Below are 21,825 nucleotides of genomic sequence, written 5' to 3' on the forward strand. Positions count from 1 at the left end.
AGATTTAAAAGGATTCGAATAGTAAAGAAAAGACAAGAATAAAAATTTGGTTAATTTATTGAAATTTGATTGACCATACAACACTGTTTCGAATTTCTTTATTAACCATATTTTTATTCTTCTCTTTTCTTTACTATTCGAATCCTTCTAACTTTTAAAAATAGCTTCTTTGCCGTCATAAAAAACGTAGCTTTCGGCAAAAATAATTAACTTTTAAAAATATTATTAAATTACGAATAACTGAATATTAATATAGTCAAAGATTTCTGTAGCTTGTAATACTGGTAGTCATATATCTTATTTTATGTTGAGGCTAGTTGAGACTTGACCACTTTTACTCTCTATTAACTGCGAGGTTTCATCAAAACCCCTCTCTACACCTTAACTGGATTATTGTTTATCACTTCATCAGATTAAGCAATAACTGACCTCAGATCTGCATACCGCCCCGATGAGCCTGTAACCATTCTAAGTTTCGATAACGGAGATGACTCGAAAGTCTGTCAGTTTTCGTAAATAATTTCATGCCTCTATCTTTTATATATTTTTTGATCGGATCAATCTTGAGATACCTGAGGATGTCATTTGTCCTAATATACCATTGCACCTTGAAAAGTCCTCTCAGAACCTGGCTTTGTACAATTTCTAGCTGGTGAATAGTAGCGTTTGAGGCTACACACCCATATAGAAGTGACGGTTGAATTATTTAGTTATATATCAGCTTCCTGTTCTTAGCAATGAGATTTTCATTTTAGAATAGCGGTTGGATTTGATGAAAAATATTGGCACAGCTAATTCTGTACAGTTGAACATGTTTAACACATGTGAATCGTTTGACTACCTAGATGCCTAGATATTTAATGCTATCCTCCCAGTATATTACCATATCTCCCCCACTCTCACTCTCAACGGGTTCTGTCTCCTCTTACGCGTAATGAAGAAAGCCTTAGTTTCTTCATTATTGATTTTTATTTTCCATTTCGGGAAATACTCCAGGATGAGGTTTATTCGTATGCACTTGAAGTGTGTTGGTTATATTAATAGCACATTTAACTGAGTATAGCATACGCGTATCGTCAGCGTATAATGCCAGTGTCGACGGATCTAACACTGGGATATCGGACATATTCTATATTTATAAAATATTTTGTGTTAATATAATATTAAAGTTCATATTGCAGTTACAAAAGTACAAGATATTTGAAATAATTAATTTATGACCTTAACAATCCTCCAATGGTATCGATTTTTATTTTCATATTTCAAATTCTGTCTGTCTCTATACATTTATTTATTATTCTTAATAAGTCATTTTTTGTTGATTTCATAAATATTAATATACAAAATATATTTGTATGTTTATATTTTGATTGGTTGATTCGAACTGATATCAAATAGTATATTTACTCTGTATTGTAGACATATTCTATATATTCAATACTTCACATTCAATTTTTAATTGGCAGCTTATTACTATTACTATTACTTTTTAAGTTGCTTTAATATTTCATTTTGTTTTTATTTAAAACGTTATAAATAAAACTAAATAATATGAATTTTTGCATATTAAAAAGTATGATTCACAATTAGAGATAGTAATTTAATTTATTGTTTAATAAACTCATATAACATATTTACAACAAATACAATATTATAAGTTAGTTGGTTAAATACCAACTGATATATATAATTTCACATTAAACACTATTTGATATTTTATATATATTTATATATTTATATATATATTTAAAGTTTTTTACTTTCAAAAGCATTCTTGCTAAGCCACATATATGTTAAACTGTAGATACACTGCGTTTTTAGCACAATTTGGTCCTTTTTATATGGATAGTATAATATTTTGTTAATTTGCTCACTGAATTTTAAAACGAAACTAAATATTATAATTGTATATTATTATATTAAGTCTGCAATTTCGTTAATAATAGTTTATTTTTGTTCACTTCTTTTTTTTTTTTTGTTTTTGTTCATTTGAAAATGTTGGAACAATCTAATATTTACTTTAGCTTTAATTCACTTTCGTATGTGAGCATTACTAATAATTCTTTGCAATTGAATATGGGTGGTTCCCTATCTCGTCCGCATTTTAGCGATTTTGATAAATAATTTGTTGAGGGCCATTTTTGTAAACCTACTCCTTATGTTCTTTAATTCATTTTTATCAGGTAAGTAATCAAAGTAATTGTAAAAAAATACCTCCAATAGAAATATTGTACATAACAAAAAATATGACGAATTTTGCTTTATACTTTGATATATATTAGAAAATATAATGTATATACATTACGTAAATAAAACGATGTCAGTTATCTATTTAAATTTAATGAAAAAAAAGGTAAATTTAAAAAATATAAAATAGAAATATATAAATAACTTATGCATATATTTATATATATATTTATTTAAAAAAATGTTCATTTTATTAACCAAATGTTTTCTTCAAAACATTTAAGTAAGTTAACTCATCAACCCAACCTACAACTAAGACAGCTTTTTTAGATGCATTATATTTGGTTGGTACTTTTTTTATAGGCCTAACAACTTATCGCTAAAAGTTGCATACATACATAACTTAGAGATTTTCGAAATGTGGATCTATAGAAGAATTTTTATTATATCATATAAAGATAAAACTTTCAACATAGACCTTCTCAGAAGACTAAAGATAGGTAGAAAATGTATTTAACAACAATAAAACAACGGAACAATTTATTAGTGTAATTAGTCCCATTAGATATGAAAAAAATGAAAGATTGATTTTTGTTAGATAATAATTAGTTGCTAAAGCTAAAGAATGTCTGACACTGATTCGTTTAATGACATTAGGAATATTTCAATCTGATGTTAAAACTTTTTTATTACTAAAAAACAAAAATATATAAAATTTTTATTTTATATATTGAAATGTTGTCGCTTATATCGTTGTAAAAAACCTCACTTTATCTTTAAAGAGAAACTATACTAAATTTGCTCAGTTTTTAAAAAGCTTTTAAAATTTAATTAATAAACTTTTATATAATTTCTATTTCTAATTTATTTCATATAGTTTATTTCTATATAAAAATATAACGACGTTTTGAAGTTATTTTGACTTCTTCTTCAGGTCCCATTTTTATATAGAAATAAACTACATATAAAAAATAAACTAAAAATAAAGCCAAAAATTCAATTAATTAAAATAATATAAAAATAATTTTTGTTGTTGTGGCTCACTACTGTTCGAAACTTCTGTAAAAATAAAAACTATAAAATAATATTTTAATATATTTTATAATAAAATCTTATAAATATTTATTAATATTTTATTTAAAAAACTCAGTACCTAACAGTTTACTAATATAACATAGCTTGTTACTAGATGCTACAAATAAAATTATTGTAGTTTGTTAAAGATCTAAAGACACCTTTTGTCTTCAAGTTGTTATTTTTATTATGCTTTCTTCAATGATTTTAAATATTTAAGGATTTACTTAGACTGTTTTATTTAAATAGTATTAATAGCATTATATATTATAATTAAACTTTAAATTTATAATAGCGTTATTAAATAGCACAAAAGATCTATTATGACTACGATGCTTTGATCAGTTGGTCCATAACTATATCCAACTATATAACTATAAAATAACTATACATATCAGATCGTAACTATATTTTGATATACAGAGAGTATTCATAATAATTTTTATATTATTTTACATTTATTTACTGCATTAAATATTTTTTTAGAATCTCTATAAATAAGAATGGAGTACTTACTCTCAATATTGTTTATTAAACTGAATAATTATGTATTAAAAAATGTAAATAAACTTAAATTAAATGAACTTAATTAACTTTAAAAGGTTTTACGTTAGCTAATTTTTTACACAACAAATGTAATTTCGATATAGAATAAATTCGTATAATATATCTATATTAAACCCTTTAGATGTTGAGAACTAAAACAAGTGCATATTAAAAAATTCACTTTGAAAATTAACTAACATATTAGTTTTTAAATATATTTGATTATTTTTTAAAAAAATCAGTTACTCTCAACACCTCCGCTCATGAAGAATGGAGAGGTTGATACTCCATAAACCGAAGCTGCTTTACATATACCACTCCACATAATCATCGTGACAACAAGGCCCACTAAAGGGGTCGGTCTTTAATTTTAAATTTAGTTTTTAGTTTTTAGTTTTTAGTTTTCTTTTAAATGAGCTATTTTAACTTTCTTGAACTTATTCAACTTTTAAAATTTTATATTGTATTTTCTACATTTGAACATTTGAATAAATGTAGTTTTATTCATGTTATCACACTAAATTCGATTAAACATATTCACGATAATCAACACAAAACACAATTGCTGTGTAAGGTTAAAAACCTTCAAACTTCTATTATTATTTAACATAGAAATTTGAATCGTTTCGTCAATGATCCACTACAATTTATTCTATATGCTCATATGTACTATTATTTTAAACTGAATATAATCCGTAAGTCTTAAAGTATCACTATTCATACGTTAACTATTTCAATGCCACGGTAAATGACTTTACAAACTGAATAAGAGCAAACTGAATTTATTATGGAGATATGAAAAGAAAAGTGACGAAGAAGTGCCGCAAGAGTTTTATTATATATTTGTACTTTATTCTTTTCGAATTGAATTCAATTATTTATTAATATTGTACGGGTATATACAATACTCTCATTCGCGCTCTTTCGATTCAATTTGTTATGGCAATCAATTTAAAAATAATTCCGTTGTGAGCATGTAATTGAAAAAAATTAAGAACATCAAAACATTTGAATAATAATATGTTGGAGAAAAACTTCATTCTATTCTATTGTGATAATCTATTGAACTTCATATATATATATATACATATATATGTATATATACAAATTCATATAAGTAAATAAATATATATATAAGGTTAAGGTTACGATTTAAATATTAAACATTCATATTTAATATTTTAAATATTTATTTTTTAATAGCAATACCCTTTTATTATATAAATAACTTAATTATATTGATTACAAAAAAATTACAATTTTTTTTAAACATTTATTTTATATATAATTTTCGCAATTCCTAAACCCTTTAAAGATAAAGCACTCACATAGGTACATGGTATCATATCAGTCAATTGTTTTGGAAAAATGTAACAGTCATAAATATACTATAAGAGATATTTTTTTAATAAAGAATATCTAAATATTTTATATAAATATATAAATATTTTTTTCCTGCTGAAGACCTTCATCATTTCGTTATTTTTTAAATATTAAAAAAATTTTAAATATAGAAAAATGTTTTATTAAATATGAATAATAGCAAAGATTAAACACATTTTTTAGTTTTGAGTTATACGTAATCATCGGAATTAGTCTGAAAACCTCCATTTTTTTGTATCCTTCACATTTCTGTCAATAATACCGACTTTTAACTGTAGCGTTAGCTTCTTTATTATAATAAACTGAAACAGTGCTGCAAGCCGCTCATACCGATTTATTATAATAAATAAAAACAGTAATTTTTGTTCGTTTTTTAACTCCATATTATACACAATATATATAGCCTCGCTACTATATACAGAAACACATGTTTTGAGTTCTTGTATGTTGTAGTGTGGAGAGTAATGGAACATTAACGTGCCAATAAAACAGGCATGATCTGAAATGTTCTTTTACTCAAAAATTGAAGTACAGATTTCAAAGTTCTAGCATTTATCTATTACTGGAGTAAGAAACTTACCAGTTCTATGCTTATGATTTCAAGGCTTACAGAACAGTATCATTCGATGGTATATGTCCACAATATAAGTAAATGCAACTTATTAGAATTAAAGGAATTTTTTAAACAGCCCTGAAATTTATAGTCTAACAAAACATTATCGCAATGTTTAGTTTTGATTATAAATTTCCATAAAATCCGACACTAGATATAAACTCAAAATCGGTTGAATTAAGTGATTTTTTAACCCATCAGACTCAACGGATGTACTCGAACACGATTGTAGTCTCCAAATGGAGCTAAGCTACAATTGTAGTCTGTTTTGATTATAATTTTCCATAAAAAAAGACACGAGATGTAAACTCAAAATCATTTGAAATAAGCGACTTTTTAACACAACAGACTCAATGGATGCACTCGAATACGAATGTAGTCTCCAAGTCGAACTTGGAGAATGTAGTTCGTAGAAAGTACAGTCTACCCTAGTTTTATGTTAATATGTTAAGTGTAAATATTTTGATTCCATTATGATAAAGGTGTCAAAAATTATCAGATCGATAAAATGCCTTTCAGTTTTCATACTGAGACTATAGTTCTTCTTTTTTCATATAATTAAAATAGCACCCTGCTTTGATATATATTTAAATTCATTTATAACTTTTTCATGAGTTAGTTACAACTAACTAACTTACATTTACGATATGAGTTAAATAGTAATTTTAACCAGATAATGTGATTTAGTCAATATTTACTTAATAGGTATTTGCATGTTAAACTTTTAACGTATGCTGGAAATAAGATATATTCTACCTTCTTGTTTCAAATGCTCCTGACTACAATGTAGTGTTTCTAAAGCTGGTTGCTGGTTATTTGTTTCATATGTGTACAGAGCATTGCTTTCAGCCGAATTAATTGCTCGAACATTTGGATTAGTTTTCGTTAGTAACTTAACTGGAAAGCATAGCATTTGTAAATTGTTTTGCTTTGAATCGGACTCTTTTATAAACACAAGGCCTTTTAATCAAATTGAATTTAACTTGTTATATTTTGTTATACACAATTTTCATATAAATTTATAAATTTTAAAAGTATACAAGAACGCCATAACACAATTTTTACTTAACATGTATAATTTAATTTAAAACATTTAATTAAGCAAAATAAGATTCGACCGGCAATACCCAATTTTTACTATTTACATATACTTCATATTTTCCGATTTTATTTGTAATATTTTTAATCAACACTTTATGCAGTGTGAGAATTTTTATCAACTAAATAATTACTTCTCAATATAATAACTAAAACGAATGAAGTCACTCAATATTTCTAAATTTCGATAAGAACACAATATAATACTGAATATTTCTTTTTCCTAGGTTCTGTGAACGAAATAGTATCTTCTACTAATGCCATACAATATACACTAAAATGCGCCATATGACGACATATATGTACATATATATTATTATCAATTTTATTTGATAAGGCAACAATTTAACTCTGGCATAATTTAAATATGAGTTATCTTATCTATATAGAAAAATATAGTACAAAAAATTATTTACTGTACAAAAAATTATATTTAATATTACTCAATTAAGTACGCATACAGATACCTATTAAAATAAGCGAATATTAAAAGAAATTAATATTTAAACACAGTCAACATAAAGCAAAGAAATTAAAAAGACAGTTGTGGGTATATGTATCTAATAAATATATTTAAATTCACTTAAATATATTATCAGAACTTACCTGTAGCATACGCTGGTTCGATTTCCTCTTCGGAATGCATTTGTTGTGTTGGCACAGTTGGAATAGGAACCGGTATTGGTAAGCGTTCATAATGTATACACTCGTGATGATATTGATGATGATGTCCATTATGTATAGTACCCAATGAACTGTTACGGCCACCACTGCCACAACCATTAAGACCACTACCCGCGCTACCATGATGACTAATGGTACGATGATGAGTTTCCATTCCGCCGCCACAGCCGCCACCAAAAACACTGCCACCGCTACCGCCACCCGAATCGTCTGTAGTAGTAGTGGTAGTAGCAGTATTATGACATCGGCTTGAACATCGTCCCAAAGAACCGCTGCCACCACTATGATGACCACCTACACCAGCCAAATGCGCTGCTATATGACTAACGTGACTATTACCAGTAACGCCACCCATTATAGAACCGCATCCCTGACTCGAATCGGAACCCGAATCATGACCTGGGCAAGCACCGGCAGAACCAGGTCTTGAGCCAATTAAACTTATTGTGGAATGTGGCGGCGTTGTGGATGCATTTATTTGCATGTAGTGATGCGTATATGGATGTGGATGTGGTACATCGTAATCGCCTGTATTGATTGCACCTGGAAGCATACCAACACTACCACTAGCGTTTTGGCCACTTATCAAATGGCCAGTGCTGCCTTGTAAACAACCCATTGAACCATGGGCACTACCATGACCACCATGACCACTGCCATGATGACTACCACCGTGTATACTACCATGTGCACTACCGCTTCGACTGTGCAATGAAACGCCACGTGTGAGTGTATTGTTCGCTGATTGTATGGATGAGACAACTGCGCCACGACACAAAATGTCCGACAATTGATTCGCCTGTATACCGAAATATTTTGTCTTAAATCATAAGTGTAAAGAGCACATCGATATGGGCAATTTAATGAATTAATTATGATGATCGATCGGAATGCAGCCATGAATTGGATCAATATTTTAAAAACAAAGTCAACCATTAAAAAATTTGTTTTATAATTTTAATTAGAAAGAATTATTATGCAAACGAGGTGTGGATTTTTAATGTCAAATTATAAAATATTTGTAAAGGAATTTTATGTTTAAAAATTTTTTTAAATTTATTTTGCAAAACTTCATAAATATTTCATGACAAATTCAGCCGGTTGAACTGAACTGGATTATTAATGAGTCTTACATGATTTAGTTGAGTTATTTACTTGGTATAATGATTTATTGACTAATAAGCTACTATCAACTGTCAACTAAATTATTTAGCTTGCCGTAGAATTTTAACCCATAAATATATAGACACATATATAGACATATATAGATATGCTATAAATAGTACAAATTATGATTTTTTAAACAAATCAAACACTAAGTCCCTATTGTATAATGTCTGAAAAGATCACAAATTGTATGTATCCGACATTTAATTAAAATGTCTAATCAAGATTTCGAGATAATAAAAGAATTAACAAAATGTGACCCAAATATTTATGTTTCAAATGAACAGGTACGTGATAGATAATCCATTTTAAACTTTTGCAATTAAAATGAAAAACTTCTTTTTATTTAATTGATTAGAGAAGAACATAACAAGAATAAAAGTATGTAGAATGAAAGAAGAGGTAGACTGGCTCCAAATTCAAAAGTAAAAGTTTGAGGGATCTACATAATATACAAACATAATAAGAAAAAATACCATTCAGATAATTTAACGGCAATAGGGTTAAAAAATTTAGAGAGGAAATATTATCTACTCAAACTTTTATTGCTTAGACAAATATCAACTATGGATAGACTTTTTTAAAAACCTTCAAATCATTACTATAAATACGAATATAACAAGTATAGTTTTGAAGTTTTTATTTAAAAGAATTTATTTTAAATTAATTTTTTTTTAAATTGAATTTGAATAATATTAAGCATACCTATGCTGCAATTTAAAATAACAATAATCAAACATATTACCCTCTTTTAAAAAAAGCCATAAATTTCATTCTCTGTAGTTGATAATATTTAGTGTCTTATATTTTGTGTAAAATTTACTCAGAGTTATTCAATAAAACGAAAAAAAATCATTGATTAATTAAATCAATCCTTTATACATATTTTGAGCCCTGATTGAGAATCGTATATTTATTTTTTTCATACGATGTGAGCCCTTGATAGATCTTAGTTAATAACTTTTTTATCAAAAAGTTACCGCAACGCATATTTGTATAAACATTCTAGTACAAGTGCATCATGATTATCATGTTGTATTCCTTATTAACCATTTGTCTCTCTGATAGGAATTCGAAGTTCCCTACTTCACGGTAATCGAAAAAAAACTATTGACATGGCCTTGATTTTCGAGTAACATTAACATGATTTTTTCGACTTTTTTTTAATGAACCATAACGAACATTGCTAACTTATTTGCGTATCGTACTCGTAAACTTCATTCACATCTCCAATGATACCTTAATAAAGATGGTTTTTGTAAAAGTTCTGGAAATCAGGTCTTCAACAAACATGCCACCGATTTAGTCGCTAATTGTACAGTGACTCATTTCATACCCAAAATATCAGTCATAGCACTATAAACAGACTAAAATGCCACTTTGCTACCCAACAGTCTAAGTTTCATTGTTTTTGAATACCAGCTTCTTGACTTTTGCCCATATTTTCATTGGCGATTCATTCTTGATAGTAGAAGGCCAGCGAATACTCGACCACAAATTTGACCACATTTTTAACTACACGACAATATGTAAAATATATATTTTTTTAATCACAAAATTTCAAATAAACTGTTTTTTTAATCCATTTTTCTGTAATCAACATTGCAAAGCATTCAAAGGTATTTTTGCAATCACGTAAAGGCATTTGGGTAACATATCGAACACCAATCTTGCTTGTTGTCGCAGTACGGTGTTCTCGACTCGTTTTTTACTTAATATTTATTAATAATTGTGGTTAAAACAGCAGACTAAACTAACATTGACCTCTTTTTTAATTTCCAATTTGTAGATGTTATTAGCCTTAAACTATAACATTATTCTTTATTAATGAATTAAATATTTCAAATATTAGATCAAATTACTGAAACAATACGCGTATGCTAATATGTTTAGTTACGAGTTAGACAATTTTTATTCTCATAGCCTTAGATTTAAGCTATAGAAATGTAATAAAAAACTAAGAGTAAGAATAAGCAATAGCTGTAGTTTTTTCTTTCAGAGTAGCAAAAAAATACTCGCAACTTCATAGTTAGGTTTTAGTTGCAAAAAATTTTAACTCTTAATTTTCAGTGCAGCCAAATTCAAAAATCATTTTATTGTGAATATTCACTGCAAATATGTTGTAGAATTCCAATCATTCGATTTACTAATAAATTCAAATGTATAAATAAATAAATTAATTTAAATATATAAGATAAAAATGATTACCATTGTTCTTCTAATATTCATTTTTTTCTTTTATTTAAATTAATCAAATTTAAGTGTTCACAATTTTTATATTTCATATTGTATACAACACTACAAAAACATATGTCAGAAGAAACATTTAACATATTTTAAAAGTGATGTCAATTTATTCTTACGAGATTTAACGCTGTTTTTTTACAAATCTGAAAGAAAAAATTACGTCTAATTTATGTTTATAACCAACACCGAAACAAGCTGCGATCGTCCCATATGTACTAGGATGATGTTACAATTATATATAAAAAATTGTCTTTGTATGTTATCAACCGACTGTATTACTTTTAGGTTAGGTTAGGTTGTACCGGCGATCCCAGGGGGATCCACTTAGGCCTATAGGCCCATTGTGATACCGTATTATTGAGAAACCCATGGGCTAAAACTATCTAGAATCTTTAATAAAGCTTATGATGCTATATAGAGGGACGTCTCGAAGTTCGTCAAGATCCTCAAAAAAGAAAGCCCCATAAATTTAAAGCGACGCCACGCATATGCCGGACAGAAACAAAGCAGGTGAGAGGCACTTTCGTCATAAATACAGTCTACTAGCATGATTAGTATTACTTTTAAAAAGATACTTATATTTTTTTAATTCTTTTTTCTTTAATTTAATTCGAATATACATTAACATTTATCTAGCACGTGAAATTATAAAAATTAAAAATAGATTCAAATAATTAAAAACATAAATAAAAAACTTTTATATACTATAGTATGTCTCACTTTGGAGCTTAACTAGAACTTTATAGATATAATACATTAAACGTTTATTTGAATTGTAAGCGGACGTTAAGAAATCAACGAAAGTTTGCCGCTCTTTGAAAGTTGTAAAAGTAGATGATTCACTCAAAGTATTGAAAAAAATACTTGAATAAGAATATATTTATTTTATATATATTATATTATTATTATTTGTTGCAAGACATTAATAATTAAATAGCTCTAGAGAGAAATTTAATACTTGTAAATTTTTATAATATTTTGAATAGCTTTTTCTTTTGATTTCATTAAATTTTACACATATACTAAGAAGATATTTAAAGTAAAAAAATATTATCAAAAAGTTTATTGAAAAATTTTTCTCTTAATTCTCATAAGAAATATTATTTGAAATACTCATCCATTTTTGCAAAAAGATAAGAGCTGCTAAAAAAATATTCGTTTTAGCAATTTTCTGCCTCATGCTTGAAAAATTTAACTCAAAACATTAGTTCATTGGCAACGGCGAAGCTGGTTAATTAGTAAAATATTTGTTGCAATACAAAATTAATTAATTACGCATTTATTAGTGAAATAAACAGAAATTCAGAAACAAAAAAAGAAAACAAAAAATTAATTTTTAAAATATATTCATAAAATTTGTTACAACTATTAAAAGAATAGTGTTGAAAAGTTATGATAGAATATGTTTGCTTTAAATAATATGGAAACTAGTCCCAGTGTATCTTTTAGAATCACCGAGCAACCAAAACAACATCATCGCTTTCGATATGAGTCTGAGAAGAACAGTACGCATGGCATTTTGACAAGCGAACATTCTGCTTCAAAAGCTGTTCCATGCTTTCCAACTGTGGAACTGATTGCACCACATTGCATCAACAATGAATTTTTTATTAAATGTGATCTATATGAGCCTATGTTTAAGAATAATTCAGAAATGAAATATATGCTATCACCAAATAAACTTAAAATTAAAAAATCCAAAAAAGACTCAGATAGTAACTCAGAGAGTGATTGTCCATTTATTTTCGACAAAATGATCGTTTGTGAAGATAATCCAACAAAACATATATTTTCCTTAAACAACTGCTATATAACAAAAACAAAAAATAAGGACAAAGAAACGATATTACAAGAGAAATCAAATAAAATGGATGAGAAAAAATTGCAAATCGATGAAATTAACAATTTACAGTCTATATCCAACAACTCAAACCAAACCAAAATTGTATCAAATGATTTTGTGGAAAAGGTAAAGCTATGAGGTGTTAGACATTTTTATGATGTATATAAAAATATAAATTAATATATACGAATATATATACATACACATATCTTCTGTGTGTTCTGTTATCAAGAAAAAAACATTTTATGACTAGAATTTTGGAATCATTCAATTGAAGAATTTAGTTGGATTGACTAAATTATTTGTCGATTTATATTTATACTTTCTCAAATAATATATAAAAATAAAATAATTCTTAATAATGAAATTGTAGATCCAATTGTTGAAATAATATTTCATATAGTGCAAGCATCAGGATAATCTGAATATCGTCGAGGTATTCCAGCTAATCCTAAAAAATGTTGAGGAAAAAAAGTTAAATAAACATTAAATAACTTTATAATTTTACACGATTATAGGGTAATTAAAATAAAATTAGATTTTAATTATAATTAAACTTTATTTAAGTTAAATGTGACAAAGAAAATATGTAAAAAATTAACGTGTCTGCAAAGTTAATACTGAAATCTGTGATAATAATAACTATAATATTTTTAGTATGTACAGGCTTTTACGTCTGTTCTAGTATAACTCGACAAGTGATATTATTTGTGAAACAAGAACAAGAAATTAACAAAATTTGAGGTTTGAATAACATAAGTAAAGTACATTGGATCTGATGTCTAAAATGCGTAACTATATTTTAAATTTGGAAGGGTTGAAATCCAATCCCTCTGCAGTCTTAAAACCAAGAACGAATAATTAAATCTAAAAATTATTATCAAAAGATATTATCTATCGAAAGATATTATCGACTCCTGACATCGACTCGTGACAATAGATGAATCAAAAATTCATCATTATATCCACTTAACAAAACAATAAATTTCATCTGATAAATTTGATCCAACAAAAACCGAAAACAGAAAGACTATACATTTAATTCTATAAGAAGTTTTATTTTATTTTTTAAATATAACATATAATTAATTTTCTATCGACAAAATGTGGGTTGTTGTAGTCTAAAATACATCTATTACTTGATTTAAAACATTTAAAACAGAAATAATATCAAAATTCATTTTTTTTTTGAAATTCATGTTAGAAGTCTCCTTCCTACTAGTATCCCATATCAAAGAATTTTAATCAAATAATGCCTATAATTTAGTTGGTAGTGGTATAGTTATGATTAACTATCCCAAAGAAATGCAAACACTTACAGGATTTACTTGAATATTAATGGAAAGCTCAATGGTACAACACTGCTTTGAAGATTAATTATGCTACTCTGGAAGAAAGTCTCCTGAATGTGTAGGATTCATAAGTACAATATAAAGTGCATTACCTTTTTATTCCAGCATTAGTTATAAAATCAGTAATACTTCGTATTTTGTATAAAATAATAATTTGATAATTTTGTTTTTTAAATAAATGTTTCTTAAAATGAATATAAAATAATTTCAAAATAAATTACAGGTTTGTTTGGGATTCACTGTGTACCAAATGATATCAATGAAGTATAAACGTGTTTGTGAAACACTTTTTTCTAATCCAATTATAAACGGCATGAAAAACAAGATTAATAAAATATGTACTACATATGGCAACGTTGATGGAAACGATGAAGTTACATTACTTGTACATGATACAAATGCATGTATAATTCGTGTGTATGAACTGGACGCTAACGGTGAAGTGGTTTGGGAAAGGATAATTGAACCAACTGAACTTTTACAAAAAAACAAAGCAATAGTATTTAAAACACCGAAATATGGCGGACAATGGACCAATAAAAGTGTTCAACAAAAGGAGTGCCTAGTCGAAGTGATATGTAACGAGGACAACACTACAACCGAACCAGTTATATTCATATATCAAAACTTATGTGTAGAATCTACGGCGAGCGCTCGAAAACGACCTCGTATAGAAACATTTGTTTATGAAAATTCGAATACAACTGCGAATAATGTGATTGAAATGCCAACCGAACCTTTATACAGGGATTCAGTACAGATACATAAAAAACAGAGAAACAGAGATAAAGCTTTTCTGTCTAGCTGTAATAGTTCATTTCCTCAAATTACCAATGCAGAAACACCTAAGAGATCTCATCAATATATTAAATTGGATTATGTTACTTTTAGTGACGATAGTGATATTAAAAATTATCTGCATAACAGTTTGACGAAGCTACTAAAAAATACACCTGATTTAATTTTAAATATTGAACAATTTAACAGTGGTAAGTGTTTATTGAAAAAAATAATAACTTTGTAAAAATGATATTAATTATATAAAATTAATTTTTATTTTATAGTTTATACCGATAAACATGAATTTGGAAACACCATTTTTCACGATGCCATTGAGTACGATGAATTCTTAATACTATATAACAACAAACAGATCGAAGATATAACGCCATTGATCAGTGCAGCAGTTAATAAGCTTCAAATGTCACTACTTCACTACACATGCCTGCTCAATAAAGCCGATTACATACGATCTTTAATACGTTTAACATGCTCTATTTGTGTATTAGATGTTAATCAAAATACACCGCTACATATTGCTATAAATAAACAACATGAGAATTGTATTGTAAAATTTAGAGAACTACTACAGAGACCCGAAGATTATAATAACCTAACTGAAGATTTCCTACGACTTCTTACAATTTACGATCGGTATGGTCATACTGTACTTCATAGTGCAGTTCTAAAAAATATGCAGGAACTTGTGGTTGACATATTAAACTTTTGCAAAAGGTCGAATCTGAAAGTGGAAAATATGAAAACGTTGGGTAATGGCAACACTATCTTACATTTGGCATTTAACGAGAACTTAGAGGATATGTTCGATTTAATCCATAATCAATATCCAAATATGATAGATTGTGAAAATTATGCTGGAGTAACAACAAATGATTTGATGTTGCTAGCAGAGCAGAGCGTTAATGGTGTTATTCAAGATGTTCAGCAAATACAACTAAATACTTGTGAATAAATAGATACTTTAACTTAAATTTTATTCAAGTTTTGAAAAAAATTATAAAATGTCAAAATATTGTTGTGTAAACAGTATTAATACGTTAGATAAACGTTAGGCAACTCTTCGACCTAACAATATTTTTTTAAATTAATCTTAGACACTCGATAATTTTTAAAATTGTTTGAAATTTATATAATTTATTAACTTATTATCATTCGATTTAATATATTTTGTATTTTTGTTTCAAATTTCATATAAAAATATAATTAAAAACATTATGAAATAATAATTTAACATTAACAATCAGGTTCATTAGTCTAATTAAATTAATAATAAATCATAATAATTTTTTTTAAATTCTGTTCAATATTTTAATTTAATTATGCAATAAAATTATTTTATAATAATTAAAATTAAAGAACACCACTCGATATAACGAGAACTTAACATAGCCAAAAACAATAGTCTTAATAAATTAATAATAAATTATAATTTTTTTTAAATGCTGTTTATTATTTTAATTTAATTATAGAATAAAAATATTTTACTAATAATTAAAATTAAAGAACATTAAACACTAGCACAATATTTGCAATAAGACAAAAATGTGAAAACAATCCGGATTTGTAGATTTTCATTATTCATATATATATATTTGTGATTCATTATTCATATATATATATCGATATAGCCTAACAGTTTCAAAAGCATTTGTTAGATTTATAAAATCTACAAATCTATATATATATATATATGTGAATCTTCTACATAATACCAATGTAATTCAGTATTTGAAAACTCGTTCAAAATTGAACATTATGGAACATCTAGCAATAAACAAATAGTCTACCAAAGAACTATAACAGCAATGGGTTCCGGCATTACTTCTAAAAATATAGTACAACAAAATAGGCTGTAACCCAAACTGTTCAGGGACCTCAATAAATATGGGAAAACTGTTCCTTATAGAATAAAAAAATTAAATAAAAATAGATTATATGATATAAAAATATATGTTATATATATGATAAAAAAATCATATAATAAATAGCACTCAGAGATGCAGTTAACGCTTCATGGTATGTGCGAAATGCTCACCCACATCGTGACCTTAAAATACCTACTGTCAGGCAAGAAATACAGAACGTTGCCAATACTCATTATATCAGGCTGAATTAATTCTTAAACAGCACTATATTGGCGTTACTTTGCGATGTTTCACACAGACGCTTAAGTTACTTTAAACCAAAGGACCTTTTGAGGCGTTTAAACCAGCAAAGAGATGACTAGCTCAGATCTATATGCTCACTTTAGTTAAGTAACATTACTTGTAATATTAAATAAAAAAACCTCTTGTTAGTCAATGTTACTGGTTGTTGTTAATTAGAACTTTGCACTTTGTTAATATATAATAAAAAAAATTTCAAAATTTAATTATTTAATTTTTTATACTATATTTTAACTCTTCATATTATTTCCATATAAGGGTAAATAAACGTACTAGTTTAAAACCATTTTATAATTACAATATAAACATTGACTTATTCGTACTTCCTTTCATACATACTCATTTAAAGTAAATATACATATCATACATCAAAGAACGTCAACTCATGAAAGATTATGTTAGATGGTTTTAATATTTATGATTAAACAATACAGAGTGCACATAGTGTAACTAAAAGATAAAAATCACATTCTCTATAGTGTCCTAGATAAATCTTAAACGTTTTAAAACATGTGACGTAAATTAGAGAAGCAAACATGGCCCTGATGTGCTATGTGAAATATTGTTTTATTATTTTTCTTAATAAAGGAATAAGTACAGAAAATACCGCATTTATCATTTTTTTTTTTTGTAATAAATATTTTGCTTTACAGTATCAAGTGTATTATTTTTTTATACGAGTTGATATTTTAACAGATTAATTATTTAGTAGAGTATAGTGTCTAAACAGCTATAAGAAAATTGAAATAAAAATCACTTGAAATTATATTTAAAGAAAACTTTTATTAAAAAGAGGAATATGAGACAAATAACTAAATCTATATCTTCTATATATTCTGAATTGTAGGCACAATTGAAACCACAACGATATACATACATAAAAAGACGGAATACGTCTAATGATGCCATCATAGTTGTCAGTTGAAGGCAACACAACACATATAAAGACACAAGATACTCCTAATCAGTGGCATCACAGATATACCCTGTCGATTCTCGAAACTACTCTTACTTCTCTACAATAATATTATAGAGTTGGAGATATATCCTTCAATTTATTTATTTTAATAATCTTTTTTACGTTTTTTATATAGCATAGACTACCCTAAAGACATATAAACAATTTGACTATACTATTTGATCTATTTGAGAGGACAGAATGTCTCTGTTCTCTGAGATTTAAGAAGTGAGTTTTCCCTACTATTATTAATCTTGGTAACGTTAATTATGCTAGTACAAAAAGTATACTTCTTATAAGCGATAATTTTTATATTACAATTAAAAATAAACAGTTTCTTAAATACACAAACAATTATAAAATAATAATAAAAGTAATTAAGAAACCTAATGCAACTTATTAATGTTTCCTATTCTCCAAATATTTTTAAGATATGAGACTAACTAACAAGAATTTTACTCATAACATTTTAGATATTTGGGTCTCGTCTTCAAGTAAAATAAAACATGTACCTCAGATATTTGTTTTAATTAGTGATATAACAAGAGATATAACATACACGGAGAAACATAAATACATACATACATGACATATGTACATATTAATAATCAATGATTATTAAAATAAAATATATAATAATTCTGCTATTTTCTGATTTCAAGGAAAGGATCTACCCTCACCTCTCTTACTCCTCTGGGTTATGCCTTACCGCTATTTGATATTTTGTTTAATCAGAAAATTCTTAATAATTACACTTTTGAAGTTGTAAAATACAACAACGAACCAGTGTTAATATTAGCCATAGCAACAGCTTTTACATCAACCGAAGAAACACAGGGGCAACTATATAGGTACAACTCGTTTAAGAACTATAAATACTACTTAGCAGTATAAGCTAGCTATATTTTTATATCGATGACAACATCAGGTTACAATCACAACAGAGCAAAACCTAGTACAAGGTACTATCTTCAAGTACTTATTAACCTATAGAAAAAAATATAAAGAATTTCTTTGTTCATACAAAATCCACTTCTATCAATTTTAAACGTTTATAGAGCAGAAGTTTTTAAAAAATACTATAATACGAGTAAAGCAATAAACCCTCTACTGTAATTAAATATATCCGACAAATTATTTCTAAAATCTTTATATTAAAGTTTAGATAAGGAGTATATATGCGTTATTTGAATTAAATATGAATTACAGTTCACCTTCTTGTAAGTAATAGTAAACTTACAATTGCACTTAATTTGTTATGAAATACGAGTATAAATTCAAAATAAAACGTGATGAATTAACAAAATATTAAAAACTAAAAAATCCACACTTCAAATTAAATAAATTAAAAATTAAAATTGTGTTTGATTAGTTTGTGAAATTTGTGGATAAGTAAAAAAAAAACATTTTGTATAAATTTTTATCACCTTTGTGGGAGTCCATACCTGTGGACTGTCCAAACGATCCAACGATTGCCGACGAGATGCATACTCTTCGAGTGCAATAATCTGCTGTGCAGCAGGACAATTTTTGTTTGAATGTAAGTGTTGTTGTGATGCGGTAAGTGGTTGTGGAGGCTGTGGTGGTGTTATCGAACCACACGGGCTATCCGGACATGTGCTGCCTGGACATGGACTGCTGCAACGGCTTCGACAAGAAGGACTATAACAAAGTGCCGATTGTGGTGCTGATGGAGTGTTGGGACATGTGCTTGCTTGTGTTGTCGCAACGCAGGGCTCATCATCTTGTTGCACTAAATTTACGGGTAAGGGTGTGCATTGTGTATTACGACGTGGTGAACGCCCACGATCAACCGATGTTGCACTCCAGTATCCCCACGCCATTTTGTATCTTATGTTTTTACCACCGTTCTTGATTAAATTTTTATATAATAATTTTTCACAATTGTTAATTAATCGAAATCAAATTTACGATATTACGTTTGTTTCTAATATTAGCACTTTTATGTATATATGACGAATCTAATAAAATTTGTTATTATATGTAATTTGATTGCATTTACAAATTGTTTATAAAATTTTGATTTTGTTTACGAGTGCACATGCATTTTTTTCTAAGAAAACATATTTAATTTTAAATATTTGTGATTATAAATTATCGCTTTTAATTTATTTTTTTTTATTCAATCATTACCATTTATTATTAATATTTATGTTTTAAAGTTTTAAGATAAGTGCATGTATATATTTATACATTTTGACGTATATATTTACATAAAAGGGAAATAAAACATATGTATCTATCAGTATACAATAAAAAACTGACGTACTGGGATCGCAATTCTAAAATTATTGTTTTTCAATAAGCAAAAGGTCTCAACATGGGTTATGTAAGGGACCAGGTTAAAAAGACATTGCAGTATTTTATAATTCTGTATGGTATAACTGTATAGGAAACGTACATTGTTCATAGCACCTTTCTGTGCAGATGATTGCTGCATAGATTGAAGATAGTATATATTATGGTCTGTATATAATATAGATATTATATTATGGTCGAGAAATCGCTGCTATATAAATCATATTTGTGCAACTAAAAACGAGGATTACTTGTCCTATAGAGAAAATTTGCTGTTCAAGTATTTCGAACATTTTCGAAATATTCAAAATATATATTTGAATTCGAATACTCGAACTGCTTGACCATTGTAATACTCAAACACTATCAAGACCCAATCATTTCTGGAATTTATTTCACGTGAAACGAAATCACATTGCACATACAAATATATGGAAAATAGAAATTTCGCTGACCATACAACGCTGTTTCGAGGATTGCCAAGTACTCATCATCAGTGGTCATAGAAAATAATCGAATTTCGTAATTAGTATACAGTCCGTAAATAATTGGTTTGGACTGCAAGTGCCAGGCTTAAAACTTGTGCCTGTCAAATTAGAAGCGATGACTAATTGTATTTTTCTACAAGTTGCCAAGGCTTCAGTGGTCAAGTTCCAGGTTTTTTTGTCATTATTTTATTTAATTAGTGACGCTAACGAAATCAATTGCCGTGCTTTAAATTAGAACGAGCTTTTAAACTACAGCTTTATTTGGAAACACAAGTTAAACGAATAGAAAGTTAACTTTTGAGATAGCCTATTTTTATTTTTCATTTTTATTATTCGAAAATCTCTATATTTAAAAGAAAAATTTTCATTTTTTTTTGTACTTCTTCATTATAAAAAAGCGTAGCTTTATCGGCAAAACTAATTAAACTTTTAAATAATAAATATTTATTATATTCAAAAAATCATTAAATAATTTTTCTTTGTCTTATAAGAGAACAGAAATTTATATAAACAAGTAGACATACAATATAAAGGTGTAAATAAATTATATACTATAAATATATATATTATAATTATGTATTATAAATTATATTATAAAATATAATATAGAATGCTATATCATATATCGTACAATATATATTACATATATAACATATAGTATATACTAAATCAAAAATAATAGATTATATATATAAAACATGTTAATTATTTTTTACTCCTAAAACTTAAACATAATGTACTTTTCATAATTAAAATAACTACACTTCAATTTACATAATTATATTTAATAGTTAAATAATTTCTGTTAAAAAGTACCACACTTTTATCCTTTCAAACTCATAATGCACTTTATCAAAGGAGTTAGCACAAAAACGGAAATGAACCACTTATGTTTTCACC

At 27.1% G+C, this 21,825-nt stretch overlaps 2 protein-coding genes across 2 annotated transcripts; one reads left to right on the plus strand and one right to left on the minus strand.

The window, feature by feature from the left end:
* Window positions 1-7,465: 7,465 nt before the first annotated feature.
* On the minus strand, window positions 7,466-20,052 carry LOC119684635 (putative lysozyme-like protein). Its single transcript, XM_038098715.1, has 2 exons — window positions 19,564-20,052; window positions 7,466-8,384 (listed from the first exon to the last, which is right to left on the minus strand). The coding sequence occupies exons 1-2, from the start codon at window positions 19,960-19,962 to the stop codon at window positions 7,497-7,499; spliced, it is 1,287 nt and encodes a 428-aa protein (XP_037954643.1). The 5' UTR covers window positions 19,963-20,052; the 3' UTR covers window positions 7,466-7,496.
* On the plus strand, window positions 12,351-16,083 carry LOC119684634 (nuclear factor NF-kappa-B p110 subunit-like). The gene is made up of 3 exons (XM_038098714.1): window positions 12,351-12,968; window positions 14,418-15,183; window positions 15,259-16,083. Exons 1-3 carry the CDS (start codon window positions 12,402-12,404, stop codon window positions 15,945-15,947), a joined length of 2,022 nt encoding a protein of 673 aa, XP_037954642.1. The 5' UTR covers window positions 12,351-12,401; the 3' UTR covers window positions 15,948-16,083.
* Window positions 20,053-21,825: the final 1,773 nt, after the last annotated feature.

The sequence above is a fragment of the Teleopsis dalmanni genome, chromosome 2, assembly GCF_002237135.1.
Source record: "Teleopsis dalmanni isolate 2A chromosome 2, ASM223713v2, whole genome shotgun sequence".
Taxonomy (NCBI): domain Eukaryota; kingdom Metazoa; phylum Arthropoda; class Insecta; order Diptera; family Diopsidae; genus Teleopsis; species Teleopsis dalmanni.